This window comes from Anopheles moucheti, chromosome 2, assembly GCF_943734755.1.
Source record: "Anopheles moucheti chromosome 2, idAnoMoucSN_F20_07, whole genome shotgun sequence".
NCBI lineage: Eukaryota > Metazoa > Arthropoda > Insecta > Diptera > Culicidae > Anopheles > Anopheles moucheti.
In genome coordinates, this window is record NC_069140.1 from 11,566,675 (window position 1) to 11,588,566 (window position 21,892).

The window sequence follows — 21,892 nt, forward strand, 5'->3', positions numbered from 1 at the left end:
TCGAACTATCGCTGCCCGAACTGTAAACGTCATGTGTCGGTTAAGATGTTCTGTCCGTGACGGGCACGAAAATAGAACTGAATAGATGATTTACGAAACATCATCACAGGCGCTAGAGTTCATCACAGAGGTGCTGTTCTAGGCGCTGCAACAAATTGAAGCGTGTTGTCTAAGTCACTTGACCGGTCAAATACAACGCTAACTTCAAATATCTGGAGCATGCCTACGTAGTATTTCAATCTTCGGTAAATTCCAGGGCTTCAAGTAATTCGGTTAACTAAAATGAAAGAAAGAATACATGATTTAATGACGATATTTGACGCTGTTTTGTATACATAAAACGATGACACAGTCCATTACCTCGCAAAAAGTATTCTAAGCTTCCGAATTGCATAACGTAATACAGGTCCACATTGCTCTAACGACACTACTACTGTTTGAACTCCAATCGAAATCAAATTATACCGGACGACACAGCAGCATTACGCGTTCACTCTACCCCCTCACTTCCAGACTGCCTAATAGCGAAAAGGGTAGTTCTCCCCAATAATCCTCCCTTCGCCATATGCATGCAGTATTTTCTCACATGTGTCAAATGTGCTACATAAAATCAATTAACAAATTATGAAAATAGATCCAAATTAGGCCATCACTACCGATGGGAGCACCAGATGATGATGGGGAGAAGATGCAGCTTCACTTCAACCTAACCGGAGATTATATTTGGCAATGTGTACAGTGTGATTGGCACAAAGCGTTACAAGCTTAAAAACGTTATAAATTATATGATTTAGAATTTTGTTAGTAATATTTTGATAGAGCAACCAGAGAATTTTGGGCGATGGGCCAGAATGTGCTGCGTCTTTTTTAAATGGAAATAATTACTAAGCAGGAGTTTTAGCACAATATATTTAAAAGTATATCTAGTTTATCCTGTGCTTCAATTGTCACCTGTATTTACAGTATAAAAGTTCCAGAATTTGAACTCATTCCGTAATACTTTCAACTAAAAGATCAAGTTCAGTTTGATCAAGTTTGACTTTGAAGTTAGTTACAATATGATTTTTTATCTTTAAATGTAGAACTTTAAACATGAAAGATTTAGCAAGTAAGATGTACTATCCTAAATTAGTCTTTTAAAGATTGCGACAGATAAAATCCTGTAACACTCCATATCTGCCGGTCTGTATATTCGACCATACACAGCGTTGTGAACTAATTGCACAACCCTTCCAATAAAGTTGAGGAGATTATTATCTTCCATTATGTACGACACCTTCCACAGCATTTGGTATTTTTTTCTATATAATCGTATTAAAATAACACCGGCAAAAGGCGGCTTAGTTCACCACACAGAAGATAGTCGTTCGATAGCAGCTAAAAGTGTGCCGGAGGTGCGGATGGTAGAATGTGACGAACACATTTCAACGCGGAAGACCAACCACACATGACGCGGACAGCGTGCAATGGGATGGACGATATTAAAAATGAAAGCGCCCAAACGCGCAACATGCAAATACAAATTGTCGAATAAGGGCGACATCGGGTAGAACAAGAGATTTCATGTCGTCAGCAGGAAGGCATGCCCTGTTCCGGAGTGCGCGGTGAGACGGGCTGCCATGGTACAATAGTTGAATTATGATGCAATTGCGCCATCCGTTGGTTAGATGTTCCAACCACTAAAGCTGCAGTTAAGCTTCCTTCTTCTTCACGATATTTCCCATCTTTCCACGCTATATTATCGATCGGATTTCAGGGTCGGAAATTGAACTCGATGAGCTATTGCCCAAAAATTTGGGTATATTAATAGACGAGGGAGAACAAATATTCCCCAGCTCGCCATAACAATCGCAACCGTCGTGTACCGGGGCGCCTCAGTAGTACGTGTAGTCTACACAGCAAGAGGAAATGCATCGAAACGTGATCGCGATAGTAATTGCTAGCTTGCGCTAAAAATGATCGATTCACCAAGCGTGCAGTGTTGCATGGCCACCACAGACTTGCCATAAAACTCCACAATCGCACGCAACGACAACAAAAAAAAAAGATGGCCCAAGCATTGTCGGGCCAACTTCCATTCATGAACGCAATTCAAATAACATTTGCCGGAGCGGCTACGGGTGGGTACAAGCACCAGTCAGTTGTAGCGCCATATGCGCTGACTCGGCTAGACCCGGATGAGGACGGTGCCGGTTCTGCTGTTCCGTTCAAACGACGAGCAATGTGTAGAGTGTCTCGCTTGGAGAGAGGAAAAAAAAACAATCCCCGGACTGCATTGCAAAACCGACGAAAGCTGTGTGGGCGAAACGTGCGTCTATGCGGTACGGGTGCTCCGTTTGTGTGCTTCGTTTTTTTGTTTGCCCTCCCGTGGAGAACAGTTAGTCGAACGTTTTCGCGAGTTCTATCCGTCAACAGTTTTATGAGCCACAGCCAAGGGTTGCCGCCGCATATCGCGCCGCCGTGTACCGTGGTGAAGAGTGACTTCTCCCCTAATGTCTGTCTCAGTCGCCTTTCACGGGTCTTTACCCCTAAAATCGAACATCCACACACACACACCTTCTACAAAGGGGTATAAGTGATTTTGGCTATTTTTCAATCCCGGAAATCTACAAAAAAAGAAGGCGAGAAAAAATGAATGTGAATGAAAATGGAAACGGACGGAACCACTCTACTTACCCACCCTCCATACAGACACACACAGCCCCCTTGAACCGATGTTGATAGTTTTCAATTTGTTCCCAGGCTACTATGATCCTGGTGGCGTGGTTACCGAAGGTTTTGGACTTTGGCTTCTGTTTTCTGTTCCGTTTCGAAGTGTACTTCCATTTCCGCTCGTGACAGTTGATATATTTCGCACGCTTCGTACACCACCACCCACGGTATATTATTGCTGGAAGAATGTTACTCCAATATTCCCATCCATCCAAAAAAAAGAGGACCCTCTCCTTCTCGTTCGGCAATACATAATGCAACTGGTTGCAACGACTTTCCACACGCTTTGCAAAGAGAGAGAGAAAAACTGTCCGACGGAATGCCGCTTTCCGTCAAAACCGACCGATGGGATCAAGATCATTTGCGAGCTGTCAACACGGACCGTTGCGCTTCCACGGTGAAAGAAAACTCCCCCCAAAAAGAGAAAATTCCATTGCCAACATCACAAACCAGTAAGAGGTGCTAACAGTTTAATAATGTTTTATAGTCAAACTGCGCGCGCCAAAGGAAAAAAATGTTTATGTTTCACATTCTGACGGTGTACTTGCAGCTCCAAAAAAAAAACTCCAAGCGGTTCCAAAGCATTGGTGAAATGAAAATGTTACCGCACCGTGGCGAAAACTGTGAGCCATTCGATTGAACGGACGGTCGGGTCTTTAGGGCAAGTGGAACGCACTCCCAAAAAAAATAATAATCTGCTGGGAATGTTCACTTACACACGAAAAAAAAAGAAGCTGGTTTCTTTTATTCTTGCTTTCAACACCCGATTGAAACATCTTGCGTTTGTGGTCGACATCGTCTCGGTGTGCTTTAGTGCACCACCGTATGGCGCCGCCGCCTTCCAGCAATAAGATGTTTGAAATTTTTCGTTTTAGCATCACCCGCGAGATGCGGCAAGGCGACCAGGCAAGACATAATACTATTCAGTGACGAGAGTCCAAGGCAAAGAAGAGTCCAGAGCCCGGGCAATTCTTACACCAAACAACAACAAAAAAACCTCGAACGTTTATTGATTGTTCAATGCGCTTTTACATCCATTTCAGATTAATAGCCACCATAAATAAAATGTGTGCTTGAAATAATGTGGGAAACAGATTTGGGTACGTACGGGTTGCGGGAGAGCCCCCAGCAGCGGCGTAACACCACCACATAAAAGATTATATTTTACATGAATTTCCAACCGGTCGTGGTAACGATTGGGGCGCAATCTGAATATGTTCAATTCGTTATTCGAGCAAGGGGAAGGTGTGGAAGTGGAAAATGAATCATCGCCAATTCGAAATAAAAACAAAACCGCAAACGAATAGCCGCTGTAGCTATTGCTCGGCAATAACTTCGCTAGATTATAGACACAAACGGTATGTTGTTGGGATGGATGGAGTAGATATGCTGGAGTTATCTGGAGTAGATATGTAGAGATCTATGAGTGATCTTGTACAGGATACACAGGATCTTCAATAGCTTCAAGAACTCTTCATGAACACCAAGTTGATGGTGGCACCATTAGCGGCCCTGCTAACAAAACCTAACGCACCGGGTGTATAATAGGTGATTGGGCTTTCGAAGTCCTCCAAAACGTCGCCTATCTTGTCGCCTATCTTGGGTCAAAAGTCAGCACCGACAACATTGAGAATGAGATACTCGCTAGGGTGCTAGCTGTCAACCGATCATTCTACAGTCTGAGGGAACTTCTCTAAACAAACCATATGTCGTGAGGAACGGAGCTGGGACTATATGTAGTTTGATTATTCACATCCACCTCTGAGACCTGGACTCTGTCCAAACCCACCTTTGTCAAACCCTCTCAGCCGCGTTCGAGAGAAAGATGCTCAGAAAGCTGTTTGGTCCCGTATGAGTGGAAGGACAATGGAGGCGGATTATACTTGCCAGGATAAGGTGGGCTTGACACGTCATAAGAATGATACAGGACAACCCAGCCCGTAAAGACCTTTTAGGTCGTCCACATGGACAGAGGAGGCGTGTTAGACCCAAATCTTCGATTGTCAAACGATGGCACTCGATCGTGAGCGGTTTAGAGGACTCCTGCAGCAGACCGCAAAACATTTGTGACGCCTTACAGTTATAAGTAAGTAAGTAAATACTCTTTCCAAGAGTAAGTAAAGAAATTCGTTTAAATTTGCCATTAGACTCTTTGCTAATCTGTCTCCTATTCAGGGACTATGTCTGAATCAATGGGTTTAAGATTACACAATCCATTTCAGAACTTATCCCAAATTTGCAGATACTACGGCGTCACTGGGTATCTGTTCCGTATCCTGTACAAAACTCCCAACTCTCAACGGATTCTTTTAAGAATATTTATTGCACAGCTTTCTATAGGAAACTTTTAGGGGCCTTTTTCTAACCATCAGTCTGCTCGTTGGCTATTTCAATGAATGTCACTGTGGCGAAGACGTGTAAACTCCTCTTCATACGTCTTACGCACACACACATCGTACGCACGGACCGCGCGTGTTACAACAGCACTAACAGTTGTAAGCACTAACTACCACTAACGATTAATCGTAACGTAATAAAATAAGTCAGTATGCAAGTGACCATTAAGCGAACAACAGCTATCCTTCGACTCTGATATTCCAATACCGAAAAGAGACAAAATAGTACCCCACAACTGGTGACCCCGACTGAACAAGCTCCCGACTGAACAAGCTCCCGACTGAACAATACGCAATACGCAAACAAAAATCGTGAAATCGTGATTTTACAGTGATCGCGTACCAAAAGCTTCTTGCTCAGCGAGAGAAAGTCCTATCACCGACCACGTGCGAAACAAAATGCCTACCGAAACCGCTGAAGAACAAAATGGTGCTACCGCCGTGAAATGCGAGGCAAGTGACGCTACAGTGATTGCCAAAATAAGCTACCCCGTTTTAGACCCAGACGATATTGAAACATGGTTTATGTGCCTCGAAGCCTCTTTTAGCGTGAACAGTTTCAAACTGGACAAAGTTAAATTCAACACAGTAATCGTCGCACTTGGCTCACGAGCGAAATACGTACATTCAGTTATTACACAGTGCCAAAATAGTAGCAACAGCAACAAGTACGAAACTCTTAAGGCCGCCGTTATCGCTCATTTCCAACCATCGGAAACACAGCGCCTGTCCAGTTTGCTGTCCGGAATGTTCTTGGGAGATCAGAAACCAAGCATTCTACTGTCCGAGATGCGCCGCTTAGGAGGAGCAGGTTGTACCGACAACGTACTGACAAACCTTTGGCTACGAGCCCTGCCCAACACAACACGTGCTATCATTGCTGCTATGCCGACCGCTACGCTGGATGACCAGGCAAAAGTCGCTGACAAAATCCTAGAAGCCCCACGTGAACAGATTGCATCAGTTCAACATCGCGAAGAAGCATCATCTATTAATTCGCTGGAACAACGTATCGAAGCCCTCACACAACGCTTGGAAGAAGCATTATCAGGTAACCCTCGCAGAAGACGTTTTAGTAATACACGCTCTCGTCCTTGCAGCCGACGGGATGGAACACCAGCCAGAAACAAACGTGGCTGGATCTGCTGGTTTCACTTCCGACATGGTGTTCAGGCTCGCAAGTGTGAGAAACAAAAGGCGGACAACCCAAACGTACCGTGTATTTTTTTCGACGGGAAGATCGAGACGTACTCTCGACAACGACCGATATAAACGCAGTCCCTCCGTCAATGTACAACCATCCTGTTACCAGAAACCCTGCATCCGACACGGATAATAACAGCAGCAGCAATAATAATCTACAACGCATACACATCCACGACTCGAGAACGTCGAATCGATTTCTAATCGACACCGGAGCGGACGTTTCTGTGGTACCACCAACCGTAAAGGAGCGTAACTCACCAAAACATGCACATCAACTTTTCGCCGCGAACGGTACTCCAATACGCACGTACGGTACCAAGCGTATCACTGTCGATCTCGGCCTACGACGATCTTTTGTGTGGTGTTTTATCATCGCCGATGTGAATTCGCCCATCATAGGTGCCGATTTTCTGAAGCATTATGATCTCCTCGTCGACCTCCGCAGAAGCAAGCTCATCGACAACACGACACGTTTAGAAATCGACAACATTAACGCAGTGAACGAACCTGCAATTACAACTTTTGACGTAAACTCACCGTTTTCTGCAATCCTTAACGAATACAAGGACATCACTGTTTTAAACATGAAGCACAAGCCAACCAAGACGAACACCGTCCACCAAATCATTACCAACGGGCCACCCGTATTTTGTCGACCTCGCCGATTGCCTATCGATAAGCTCAAAGAAGCGAAAGCTGAGTTCCAATTTTTGATGGAACAGGGAATTTGCAAACCCTCTAAAAGTAACTGGGCCAGCCCGTTACATCTAGTAAAGAAGTCAAATGGGAAGTGGCGACCTTGCGGAGACTATCGGAACCTAAATGCCATCACCGTTCCTGACCGATACCCTGTACCGCACATCCAAGATTTCTCAAACATTCTACACGGAAAAACAATATTCTCGTGCATAGACTTGCAAAGAGCTTACCATCAGATTCCTGTATCACCAGAAGATGTCCCAAAGACGGCCATAACCACGCCATTCGGACTCTTCGAATTCAATTACATGACATTCGGTTTGAGAAATGCAGGACAAACTCTTCAAAGGCATTTGCACGCCATCCTAGGCGACCTTGATTACGTATTTCCATATGTAGACGACCTATGCATAGCCTCTGAAAACATTGAGCTACATAAACAGCACCTCCGTGAAGTTTTCAAACGATTGAAGGAAAACAGTCTCGTCATCAACGCTGCAAAATGCCAAATTGGTCAAAAATCGGTTGATTTTCTAGGACACCAAGTCACAGCAGACGGAATACAACCGAAACCAAACAAGGTGCAAGCCATTCTAGATATGCCTAGACCAATAAATGCCAAGCAGATGAAGAGATTTTTGGGTGCCATCAATTTCTATCGTCGTTTCATCCCGCGCGCAGCAGAAAATCAGCGCATCCTTCAAGCTATGATCTCGGGCAACATAAAAAATGATATTACAGTCCTAGAGTGGAACGACACTACCAACGAAGCATTTCAAAGCTGCAAACAAGGTTTAGCTAATGCTACTATGCTTGCGCATCCTTCACCTGAAGGAACACTCTCCCTCGATGTGGATGCTTCAAACACATGTATTGGTGCCGTTCTTCACCAGATCACCATAAAAGGACCACAGCCACTCGCATTTTTTTCCCGCAAGCTGAACGAAAGCCAACAAAAACTGAGTACATACGATAGAGAACTCATCGCAATGTATGAAGCAGTTAAGCACTTCAAAGATACTTTACAAGCACGAGAATTCTGTATATACACAGACCACAAGCCTCTTACCACAGCTTTCCAACAGCGTCCAGAAAAAGCAACTCCAACACAGCAACGCAGACTTAGCTACATTAGCGAATTCACCACCGATATTCGACATGTAGCGGGCGAGGCGAATAAAGTGGCCGACATGCTTAGTCGTATCAACACCATCACCGATATCGAAACGATCGACTACAACCGCATGGCTGAGTTGCAGAAATCTGATTCCGATCTTAAAGATTTTTTAAAAAATCCACCTACGAACACCTCGGTTCTTCTTAAACGCCTGAAATCACCGTTGGCAAATACGCCCATCTACTGCGACGTCTCCACAGAAGCCATCCGTCCTTTCGTGCCAAACGAGTTCAGAAAACAAATCATCGGAAAATTGCATAGCGCTTCACACCCGGGCATCCGCGCAACCACTCGTCTAGTTTCCGACCGTTTCATCTGGCCTTCTCTTCGTCGCGATTGCAAATCAGTAGTCACTAATTGCATACCATGCCAAAAGTCAAAAATACAACGCCACAACAGAATGCCGATATCGCAAATCAAAACACCTGATAGTCGATTTGCACACATACACATAGATATCATAGGACCATTACCACCAGCGGAAGGTAACTTATATTGCCTTACGATCATCGATAAGTTTACCAGATGGCCTGAGGTTTATCCGTTACCGAACATGACTGCACACACCGTGGCACGCGCATTCATCAACGGCTGGATAGCGCGCTTTGGTGTACCAACGAACATTACCACCGATTGTGGCAGACAGTTCGAGTCAGAGCTGTTTCGCGCACTTACAAGCGTGCTTGGCATAACACACTTACGCACAACTCCGTACCATCCACAAGCCAATGGACAAATCGAGCGCGTACATCGTCAGCTTAAAGCAGCAATAATGTGCCACCAGAACTCCAAGTGGACAGAAGTTTTGCCTTTCGTCCTCTTAGGCATGCGGTCTTCTTTGAAAGAAGACGTCCAGGCCACAGCTGCTGAACTCATTTACGGCGTACCACTCCGACTACCTGGTGAATTCTTCGTGCAGACCGAAGATGGAAAAGCTACACCAGAATTCGCAACCCAGCTGAAACGAATGATGTCAACAGTGATACCGAAACCAACCAGCAACCACAACACTCGTGAATCTCCATTCACGCAAAAGGAACTGCATTCATGTACGCACGTTTTCGTTAGAGTTGGAGCCATCAAGCCACCTCTCACGCAACCGTATGATGGGCCATACCGAGTAGTCCGTCGGAAGAAAAAAGTTTTCATCGTAGAAGTTAAAGGCAAGAACATCCCAATTTCGGTCGATCGTCTTAAAGCAGCATTTACCCAAGAAGACACTACCACAAATCACACACCCGAAGCAACCGTTACCGATCCTCCATATAAAACGCGATCAGGACGTAGAGTTATAATTCCTAATCGGTATTAAAATCTAAGGGGGAAGTATTGTGGCGAAGACGTGTAAACTCCTCTTCATACGTCTTACGCACACACACATCGTACGCACGGACCGCGCGTGTTACAACAGCACTAACAGTTGTAAGCACTAACTACCACTAACGATTAATCGTAACGTAATAAAATAAGTCAGTATGCAAGTGACCATTGAGCGAACAACAGCTGTCCTTCGACTCTGATATTCCAATACCGAAAATAGACAAAATAGTACCCCATATCACGATTAAATTTACAAACAAAAGAATCCCGCCATAAAGCTTTAGCAATGATTTACGAACCCTGCTCTGCCTGTGCTATTATAAACAATACAACAGGCCCATCGAATTGCCGCCTCTCTTCGCTGCTCAAAAAAAGGTGAAAAAGGCCATTTCCACCCTTCCAATCTTTTTTTTTCGGAAGATTCTTCTGGCCTCCTCCAAAACGCATTATCGCTGCTTTCCATCCGCTGCGCGTGTAGTGTGTGTTTACGCGTTGTTACTGCGGAAAATATTTTCACCGTGTGCAAATTTATACATTTCTTCAATTTCTTCGGCTCGGCTTGGGATTATAGACCGACCCTTGCCTGACGCTTCCACAGGGTTCAAAACACCCCCACCAAGCAATAACTATTCGTCATCCCTAAATGGGGACGCTTCGGTGTCCAAGTGCCGCGGAGGAGACGCGAATGTTTCACCAGCTTCAAAAACGAAATCACTTCGTTTGGAAGGATCCTCTCTCGTCAGTACAGTTTCCTCGTCAGTTTTGTTCCTTTCGCTCGTAACGAAATGATTTATCCCGAAACGGTTTTGTCTCCCATTTCTTTTCCCTCCCGCTCACTGTAATTCGTTATTTGAAATGTTTAATAGTGGCCCCTCTATTAACGCAACAAAAATCCCCAACCAACTCGACAGCAGCACCCCGGCGCAGCACGTTGTCATTAAAATGCTAACATGAGGTAATGCGTTTTGTTTTTCTTTATTTCGGCACCGTTTATCGTATCGGCGCATTTAACGCCACCTCCTCGTGAGGTTATTTTTTGGCGGGATGCAAAAAGGCCGCCGGGTCAGAATCGGGCCGCCAGTCTCGTTGAGGGAAACAGATGTAATATTCTGCCCGTAATCACCGCGAAATCGGATTGTTTTTTACAATAAACACACAACACACCAACCCAAAGCCGAGAAAGAGAGAGAGTTCTCGCACACTAATCGCCATGGAATGTGCCCCTTCCTCTCTCCTCCTTCCCTCCTTCCGTTCCCAACGGAGGTGCCAGAGGAATTGCTATCGAGACACCTCGCGTAAAGCGTTCGCTTCCTTCTCTCTGCCTTCCTCCACAGCCCGGTGGTGCCGGTGCCGTGGTGATCAAATTACGAAACGGAAATAATTCCGACCAAATAAAACCAACAGGTTGGCGCCAGCAGTCAGTACTGAATTAACCAACCCCCGGCCCAGCACCAACGGGGAATAAAGGGCAGCGTACGATTAGCGCGAAAGGGCACAAACCCCTCGGGGAGAGCGCCGGCGGTTTGCTTCGAGGAGAGCATTGTCTCTCCCTCCCAGCCCATAGCGCTGCTCGCATGTACCGAATTTCCGGAAGCCCCGCTTCGGTAGCAAATGAAACGTAAAGCAGCATCGTAATACCCAAAAATAGGTTCTTCTATAGGCGGGCAGAAAAAGATCGATACTGCTGGGGACGGTTACACGCACGCACCAGCCCAAATCGAAGAAGTACACAAACGCAGCACCATCGTACCGTGTTGTGATGGTGTTGTAGACACCGGGTCGATCGACTCCCGCCACAACCCACCGATTTCCCGAAGAAAGACCCCATCTCCAAATCTCAATCACAGCCCGACACACACCAAAAAACTAAACCTCCCCCCTCGAGAACAACAAGGCCGACACACACCACACACACAGAGGGTAAATGGTGCAGCAGCAATCGGTCGGTAGTCAGGCATCAATCTGTCGATAAAACCCGGCATCGCGACGGATCGCCCCCTGTGCGTCTTAATGTGCACACACCCAGAGGGAGACCCCGTGTGTGTGTAAAACGACTGCCGTAGACCTTTTTGTGCCTTTGCTCTCAAAACCACCTCGTGGCGTCGTGGCGGATAAGCCACAGGTTTCGGGAGTTTATGGGACACAATAAAAATAGATTTTCGCCCATTTCCTGATTTAAATGTCAACGTGAATAAAATAATGAACGTACGCGTTCGGGGTTTACACGTCGGGGGTTTTTACGTTCCCGCTCCACAACGTAGCAGCATTTGGCAGGTTAATTCTGACATTGATGCGGCGAACGGACGGACACTGCGTCGATAAAGGGAAAGGAAAATCGAACCACAACCAAACAAACCGAAAAAAAAGGCTGACGCATGCACAACAGGGTCGCGCTTACCGTCCTTTGGCATTGTGGAGCGCTGTGTGGGTCTTTATGGATGGAATTTCCTTTTTTTCGCGCTAGACACCTCCGTTTAGCTACGCCATAAAGTGCAGAAAAAAAGTAATACGAACTCTGGTGGGTTTTATGCCACAAATGGCGACATTCACCTTCGGAGCGTTGGTTGATAAAAAAACATACACCTGCCCTTATTGCCTTCGGAGCTCTCTATTAACTTCTTGGCGTAACAAATCTTCTGCGTCACGTTACTAGCCCATGAGGATTATTTCAACTCCGTTAGGTGGAAAGTCCGCAGCAGCTTGATAGAATTTGTAGAATTTGGGGCTGCTTCTAATTTCAATTACCTAAAACAAAAATTAAGTTCGTAAAGTAAAACCAATCAATTATTTCTACAAACCGGTAGTTCAAATAGTTCTTTTCCATTCAATCCCATGTTTGTATTGGCGCTAATTAACGAAAGTTAATAAAATGGTCAATAAAACTTTCGTTACCACTTCGAACGAAGAGACACACACATTAACTGCTCTCAGTATCGGAACAAACAAGCTGGAATTCTGACTTCCACGGCCAAGATAAACTGTAAGCAATTTAGAGCATCCAACGCAAACATGACCAACGTGACAGACGGAGGGCCAATAAAAATGGGAGAATGACAAGGGAATTATTTTGACACTGTCCTTTTACGGGTAAACCTGCCGACGCACGCGGACCATGCGAACGAAGAAGCGCATGTGTCAATCCGCTGCCATTTACGGTGACCGAGACACGGAGAACCCGGCCATGATGATCAGGGCAGTGTTGTGCGTTTTTTTTTGTTGTGGAAAGAAAGAAGAGGAAAAAAAGCACTGTCCCCTTTTGAGAAAGAATGCGTCTTTCCCGGGAGACCACCAACGATTTCAGCACACATATCAACGCTTTGTGTCTGTGACACACACCGCAGGCTTAGGCAATGAACGGCGGACAGTAGATTTGCCCCAAAACGTTTGTTGATTTTTTTTGTTACAAATCACCCGCGCATTACACCATAAAGCACATAATTTACGCTCATTTTCACAGACGTGCTCGCACCAAAACAACTCGCCACCAACCAAACACGACGGTGGTCAGCAGACATACACGCGCTACAAAAACCCGCTCCTTCTCCACCCAACGGAACCCAGCCGAGAACGTCGAAACACAATGTACAATGCTCCGATACTGGGACATTCTGCTGTACCGCTTAATCATCTCGTATCCCGTTGCCGTTGTATGAATGGGCCGCATTTTGTACCACGGAACCAGAAGCAGAAGCAAAATTTTGTCCAAAAGATCCCATCAACATTCGCATAAAAAACGTTGAACAAAAATTGTGGTGTGCTACAACAACATGCGAGCCGCCTTCGTCGGATTTACGACTTAACATAATGCAACATCATTTACATTCATGGGGACGATATCCGGTGTCGAATCAACGTCTGAATCCGCATCGGGATGCATTGTTTAGTGCGTATTTGGGCAGTTTCGTTAGAGTTCCATGGCAAAAAAAACTCCTAAAACGAATATCAAAATTTACTAAACAGATTAATACAAGAATACGCATTTAATTAATTTATAATATAAAATAAATGAGGAAGGAATTGCGGAAATAAAATTAATCTGAGCGAGCAGCTATTCCAAAAGAAAAAGTTCGATTTGGTTAAACAAAAAGAAACCCGTTCTGGAGTAAGATCCTCTAACAGATCCTCTAACATAGATCTTACAGTAAGAAATTACTCACAAAGGGAACAATCTCTAACTAAAATCCAAAGAAAACCTTCGCGTGTATAATAAAGATGCACCGAATCAAAAACATATTGCAGCGTTACTGGTATCCTGATAAGTGACCAATCCATTGTCTCTCCACCGTACTTTAACAGCATCCCAGAGTGCAAGATGTCACAGCACAGTGGAGGATTACCTTCCTGGGTGTGTTACAGTAAGTGCACAAAACCAGCAATACATCACTCGCCCAGCTTCCCACACATCCCGACCGAAAGAAAAAAGTGCAGGAAGCAACGTACATAAAATGGTAGCTCTTCGCATTACTCTTCCGCACACACACACACACACGCAGAGGCGCACTTTTTTATGTTTCCTGCTATTTAATCCTACGTTTAATGGCGAATATTACTACCATTACTACCGAGGGTACTTAAACTCTAAGCGCTAAAGCGAAACAGTCGAACGACTAGTCCATCCTCATCCAACGGACACACAGCAAGCGTACACAGCGTTTAGCGGAGTTACAAACCCATTTGCTCGTATGGGAAGATGATGATTGCTACTGTCACTGGCAGCATTCGACTGTCCATCATACCGGTTTGACGTTCGATCATTTCGATTCTTCTTTCAATAAAAAGCATTCAATTCACTTCACATGCTTGCAGCAGCATTGCCCTAACACACTTTGCCCTTTCCACTGCCAAAGGTGGATCGTTTTAAGCAATGCTCCTGAATGCTCCTCCTTCACGATGCGACCGCGGGCGACAAGCTTCTCTGCCGACAGCAACCAAACGCGCAGAGAGATCGATCGCGATGTTGTGACTCTCTCTCTAACCTTTCGCATATTCTATGAGCTACTCAGACCACCCCTAAAGCAGTGGCCCTATTTCAACTTGCTAATTTGAAGATATTTCTACAACTTAAGACCTCAAAAATATTTCCACCTTAGCAAAACATTTTTCTCTCTCTATCTCTCTATCGTTGATGCAGTTGTTTTCCATCTCGACGAAAAAAAAGGATTTTCTAATTTACGGAATTCCATCCCAGAATTGCTGGGGGATGGTAGTGTTCGGTGGCGATCTTTTTTTGTTTGTGGTGTAGCGAGCGAGTGGAACATAAATCACGTCGGTTGAACGGTTGCTCATGCAAGACAATTCAGTTTCGCTTCCCATTTCTCCACCACCTCTCACAGCTCGGTGGTGGTGGTTCTTTCCTAACACACCGTACCGATTTTGCTGGTTGCAACACCGCCGGTGCAATCGAGGTCCATTTGGTACCCAGGTGGGCACATATGAATTAGTGCTGACAGGGACACAACAATGCCGCGTGGTCAGTAACGTTCGGTGTGGTGGACACGGTGGTGTATATAGTTCCATTCTCCACTGTCCGATCCACACCTGAACCAGTGCAGCATTCAGCATCCGGGGGAAGCTTCACTATCGGAAAACATCCTCCGGGATCTGGTAGCGCAAGAGCATCATACAAAAGCGCACAACCACTGGAAGATGGAAAAATTTGGAAAGAAAATCATTCAATGCCAGCATGCGCGGGAAAGGAAACAAACACTCCCCCGCCGTGTCTCACGACGAAATCATTAGAGAGGTGTCACACTTCAGCTACTTCCATCCACACCCCCTCCCGCATTGTCCCCAAAAACCGTTTTACGATCCAATCGGAAATTTTGCTGAATTTACGGAAACAGGATACCTGTACCATCATCCCGTTCGTTTCGTTCGTTAATGTTTGTGCTGCCCCCAAAAGTACTCCTTTGCGACTACTTTAACTTTCAGCATTCAGGTGCAATCTTCTTTCTTAATTCCTTACCGACGCAACAACAACAAAAAACAAATAGTGTGAACAAAGAACTTGCCCGAAAAACACCGAAGTTGCTACCTTTTTTAGCACAGGAATAAATCGCTTTTTTCGTTTTCGGTTACCTTTGTAAAATCGTAGCTCAGGAAAAGGTTTCACGAAACAGACCCCCCCCCCCCCCCCTTAATCGTATCGTGTTGGGTTACCCCCACCGAAACCAAACGTGACAATGGTTCGGCTCCACATCATCCCCCTTTGAATGCTTACCTTCAGGTCCAGATCACGCACCAAATGTTTGCCGAAGGAGGTGCCGCCCGTTTTCTGGATGTGCAGAAACACCATCACGTCGTGTGCGTTCATGTCGAACTGGAAGTCGTCGTTCAGCACCTCCTCGTAGCTGAGGCCCGGGTTCGCCAGCAGATTCTGCTGGACCGGTTTGCCGAGATTATCGTGCTCGTAGCCAGCCGTTAGCTCCAGGCCGGAACTGCCGCTCGACATACCACCGAGCCCTGCCGCCGACGAGGTACCGTCCCGGCGCGAAAGGGCACACACCTGGCAAGGGGGGAGAGGAGGAAGAAGGGAAAAATGAGACGAAAAAAGCATTAGCAAAAACAGGGTGTGAGGACACAGTAATCGGAGTGTGTGGGGACACGATTTACGACCCCGCAGGGAGATCCAGACCGGGGGGCAGTATTTGCGCATGGAGGAGACAAAACACACTTGCGCTTTCTTGGATGGCCGTAGAATGGGTTAAGTACACAGGAGATAGCAGAAAATCAAACAGCACACCCCACCTTCAAGATGGTGCGCCCCATCAGCACACAAAAACAGAAAGGAAAAAAAAACAAATGCGGTACGCGTAATCTCAATGTTTATATTTGCTCTCTAATTGAAATGGCTCTAGCGCACAGCTTCCGAATGCCACGGATGCTGGCCAAGATTAATTCGCTAACAAAGACCGATTGACTGATAGCTCTCGGGCCCGGGCACATTCCCGTGCGAAAGCAATCCACCGGTTCTCGTTACGGGTTTTACTTTTAAGAAGCTCTTCCAAGTCTCTTCCACGGAATTACTTCCTTTTCAGCGAATTCGCACACGAGACCTTTGCATAATCCGTCCAAGGACGGTGTAAGCAGTAATCTCAAACTTGTGCTGGTCGCAGCACTTATCTTCGGATGACACAGAAGAGTACCACCGAAATAGCACAGTTCCAACAAGAATTTCCAATGATAGGGGATGGAGTGTACCGGTTACAGCATTTTTTTTTTCTTCCTTAACTCCTTGATGTAGCGCCGCTGGAACGTGAATGGAAGTCTTAACAAATAACAACAGCAAAAACTTAAAGGAATTCACGTCACAAAGACACACACACACACATGGTCCTTGGGGTGCGATAATTTATGATGCAAAGATCCCAACTTTGCAAACAACTTTGCCCAGCAGAAGAAGCGCCTGGCGAAATTACATCATCGTGTGCCACTGGAACTTCATCGTCTTTTTCGGAAAACGGAAAGTTTACTGACACGTAAAATCGTGACAGTGGCCGGCACACCGAAGGCAGCACCATCTGTTGACACATTTGACGATTGTCTGGAGGCATCGTCGAATCGAATTCCGCTCCGGTCGTTTCGTCCGGGTCCAGAAAACTACAAACTTCGCGCATCACACGAATTACACTGGGGCGGAGGGAGGGTTCTGTTGGTTTGGAACTTTATCAAAACATCGTTAGCATGAACGAAGCAAAAAAGTTTCGAGCATTTTAGTTTTTTTCCCTCTGTACTTGGGCGTTAGAGAGAGAGAAAAGAGAGAGAAAACTCCAATGCATAGAAGAAGTGATGCGACTTCCACAGCGCACTAGTGCCGCCTAGTGTGTTGGTCACCAGGCGTTTAGGGGTTCTTCGAAGGGGCACGTCCGCACGGGTAAAACATCTTAAAAGTATATCAACTCCTTCCCAGCTTACAGCAAAGGGCGAATGCTAATCAACTCGGGGTGAAGACGTTCGTGCGGTACAGGAATGTTGATTAGAACCGTGCATTAGTGGCATCGTTACTAATTCTGCTGAGAACGATGGCTGAGATCCTATCGCTTTGTGCTACATCTCGGGGCAGATGTGTCCCGTGGATGCGATGGAACCAGAGCTAACGATATCCACAAAGTCTCTTCAACTATCCTGTTGTACCCTTCCTTCTCCCTTTATTCGTTTCTGGTGGATCGACCGGCCAAATGTTCTGCAAGCCGTCTATTTCCACGTTTCAGTCCACAGCACGTCCTTTCCCGCTCGTCGGCCCTGCTTGCACAGAGTGGCGCTGCCAAAAATGGCAAAATTATGATTGATATGGGAACGTTTAATGTCCACCGGCCGGTCGTACACCGTGTGACCAACCAATGACAGTGGCATGGAGACGGATGAATGATGAAATCAACGCTACATCACCGAAACCGCACACAAGCTAGCCGAATGTGTCCAGTAGCGCGCACAACATATGTTTAGGGGTTTTCCCCGCCGAATGATGATGGTACTCCGGGTTCTGGTTCGCTTGCGCCCGCTACGGCACGTCTGGTTGGGTTGATAGTTTTATGAGACATTCCAACATTCGTCGCCATCCTTCTCGCTCGCTTTCGGGCCTCCTCCTCCTCCCCGACAGAGAAATGGACGGCGAAATTGTAACGGTCGGCTGAACAAATGAGATCACATAAGGTTCGCGTCGGAAGCGGCAGCAATTGTTGATGGCAGCATGAGCTCGTGATTGAATGCTAAAATGAAAGAAATAAATTGTCCGATAGACGCTCGGCATCGGGCCGTAACTCACGCACAGGCCAAAGAACCGCTGGAGTGTTGTGATGGAGAGCTACAGAATCAATCACCCTCCTTTTGAAGGACGAAAACGGCAAACCGAGACCGTTGGTGACTTGACTCCTACACATTCACAGTGTACGAAAAATTACGCATTGCCAGACGTTTCAAGCATTTGTTGGGCACCAAAATTCTGTAGTTAGTTCTGCTTCAAGCGAGGAAATGCTCTTTGGATTCCGATCGCGAAAAACAAACTCGAAATTACGGGAAACATGCGTCCCTAGACCACGATGGTTCCCTATCCCACAAATCAACCCACTTCACACAGCATCGACGAATATTTCGAGTGTTTCATTAAACAAAAGCCGACCAACAAAAAAAAAATCGCCCTGGAAAAACCAAAAAGCCGACCAGTACACCACTTGAACACACTGCAATTGAAGGATGCTCCGAACCCGCAACTGCCTGGCTTACCGGTACACGCATAGCATTTTGCGAAAAAGAAACGAAAAAGGAAACAAGGAACGAACGAAGCTTTTCGAGTGGTGCTGCTTCTGGTTTGGAAAATGTACAGCCGGCCGCATTCAAAACGGAGTAAAACCTTGGAATATAATAATTTTTAGAATTAAAGCCAAAGCAGGCACTCATCAAACAGCAGAGGCGAAAAAGGGCGATATTTTGAAGAAAATTATACACCGACCCCGTAAACGATAGGGATGAAGGAAAGCCACCAATTTCCCATGACTGTCTTTCGGGGTGGTTGAGGAATAATTCAGCAAAAGCGCAAAGGAGTTGCGGAACGGCGGCACGGATGTGGTAGAATTTTAATCAAGAAATTCATGCCATACTCTCAGAAATTGAAGATTGTCTTGATGGGTGGCGCGATGAAAACCGCAGCGAAAAACTTATTAACGGTTGGGTTACATTTTCCACAGCGTCCACTCTCGGGTGAGCATCATTGGTTAGACCAGACGACCCATGACGAAACATTTCCTTTCCGGAAAACTTTTTGTTGAATGTTTGACGCAACAGAAATAAGAACTGTGTACGAAATTAATGAAACCTTTTGAAGATCACGCGCTAATGGGTGAAGGCCACACGAAGAAGTCTTCTATCTCGTGTTCTGGGCACAGTTAGAACTGATATCTCGTAGCGTCTCATCAAACCCATGTTTTAGAATAATTATTTTATGGTGATATTTTAAGTAAAGAGGAGTGAAAGGTACTCCCGGAGATAAGCCCGGAGGTCGTGTTAAAAACTCAACCATACAATCATTTCATAAGGAATTACCCCCATTAAGTTTAACGGACTAATTAGAACGACCATGACCAATAATGCACGGCATTAGACTGTACTTCACTCATGTTAAAGAGGAGGATCAAATGATCGAGCAAGCGGTAGAGATCTTCAGATTGCAGATTAGCACAGCAGAAATCATATACGTAGCGATACCATCAGCAGCCAGACGAATGGACAGATGGATAAAGGAATGTTTGAAGTCTTCTCTCAGTGATGGTGAAACTTAGAACATTCAGAATTCCACGACGATACTAAAAGGCCGGCCCTTCTGGAGTAAATTTGGATAGATTTCGAGACTTCCCAGGCGAAATTTTCGATATTTGGTTTATGTTCGTTTTGCTACAAAAATAAGAACAACAACGATAAATACGCCCTGCACCACTTCGTCTTACCTGATCCGGACAGTAGTAGCCAAAGCCGATGATGCCGGCAATGGTGAGAAACAGACAGAAGATGATGATCGGTCGCCGGAACCTCCAGCGGGGCTCCATCTTCTTGATTTCGTACACTCCACTGGACAGTAGCAATGTCAGATCACTATCTACCTTCACGGAAATGCTCTTTTTCATATCCAACGAAGGGATCATTACCTTCTTCATTTGCACGATCAATTGTGTACTACACGCGGGGAGGTGTGTATATTCGAGTTGGAGGTCTATAATTATTATCGGACACTACTCCGGTTTGCATGTGTGCCACTGCACGCTTCGCAGCTGATATCTTCACTTTCCCTCTCGCTTGCGTTTGGAGGATGATGTTTCAACCGTATCACACGGATGCACACGCGGTACCATGCAATGCACGGGATTGCGGAGGGAAACGTGCACAACGAGGTGATAATGATATGATAGGAAGGCCCGGCAACGACAACAATTGCCTGGGAAGAACTACACCAGACACCCTCCCTTTCTGATCGCAACACTAAACAACCAGCCAGTCGATGAACTCTCGTTACAGGTAGGGGGTGTGTTTCAGACAGATCGGAAAACTACAACGACGCCACTCAACCCGTTGGCGTATCGTTGCAGAACAAAACAAACGCGGCACGTTATGTCAGAGCGCACTATGTTTCTTCACGGCCTGCTGAGCTATTTCCCATCCACCGCAATGCATGTGTGCGTATTGACTTGCTGGAGGGATTGTTTTATGCTTTTTATATCTTCTTAGAAATGACCTTCGAACTACAAACTGCACGGAGAAACAAACACACACCGAGTGAGTCACCGAACCAGGGACAAAACTGGAACACTGCACCTTTTGACTTCTGTGAAACTTGTGTGTTTTTTTTGTGTGATGAAACGATCGATGCTCCCGCATACGTTCTCCCACCAACAACCGCTAACCCAAGGACCGCATAACACTACCCTGTGCGATGTTTACCACCACACAACATCGTCTCGATTGCATCGTACGTGAAAGCAGGGGCTCGGACCCATCGAAAATTAACACCCCAAAAAGGCTTCTCCGCACACATCTATCGGTACATTCGCTTCCCCATCTCCATTTCTCTATCTTTGATTGTTATTTAACGCCAAATTCGGAACCCTTCTTCGCATCGCCATCTAGGGCCGCGTTGGACACATCGTGCGAACGGTGTGGGGGGCACAGAGAGAGCAAAAAAAACTTATGGCCTTCACCGACGGATGTGATTTCGGTTCCCAGAAGGAGAATCTTCGTCTCGAAGTTCTGGTTTCACCACTGACAACACAACACACACTCCCCGTCTTCCCGTACGTGCGGACTGCGTGCACGCTTCTGCTGGATAACCACGCCGCAGCAATGATGCTTTGTTTTGCTCGTATTTTTCACACTATCTCAGCTGGATTATTGCTTTCTGGCAACTTCTGTAGCACGGGAAAACGCAAACACACCGAGTGCACTGTACCACTGAACGAAAGGCACGCGCCTTTACCGAAAGCGCTTCGCGTTGCGATAGGTTTTTTGGTATTTTTGGCTCAAGAACAACCCGTACGATGGACGCGCGCGGAGAACCGTACTTCGAGGTTCCTTCGAGTTTCGCGGAATTTGTTTGACTGTGTCCGTCCGCAGTGCACAGAACGGAGTCAACTTCGCGGCTCGTATGGCTACCAACACACTGACACGCAACTTTGACAGTTCGCAACATCACAAAACCATTCGAAAACGGCGACAACGTACTGTTTGGTTGGATTTTTTCGTTTCCTACGCTATCATATACCTTGCTTCGTGGTTTACAAATGTAGATAAACTTCCAGAGAAGGTGTTTTCTTTTCAATTCTTTCACTAGCTTTCTAAAATTGACGACGATTCAATTAAATTTTTAACCTTGTTTCGAAAACACTTTCGAACATCGTTC

At 45.8% G+C, this 21,892-nt stretch overlaps 1 protein-coding gene across 1 annotated transcript in view; it reads right to left on the bottom strand.

Annotated features, from left to right (window-relative positions):
- LOC128310513 (heparan-sulfate 6-O-sulfotransferase 3-B) overlaps nt 1–20,156 on the bottom strand; it is a 77,540-nt gene extending 57,384 nt beyond the window's left edge. Inside the window, exons 1-2 of the mRNA XM_053047168.1 lie at nt 19,950–20,156; nt 15,731–16,015 (exon numbers count right to left, since the gene is read on the bottom strand). Of these exons, the coding sequence (XP_052903128.1) occupies nt 15,731–16,015; nt 19,950–20,156 (492 nt within the window). The remainder of the gene's footprint in view (nt 1–15,730; nt 16,016–19,949) is intronic.
- Nucleotides 20,157–21,892: the final 1,736 nt, after the last annotated feature.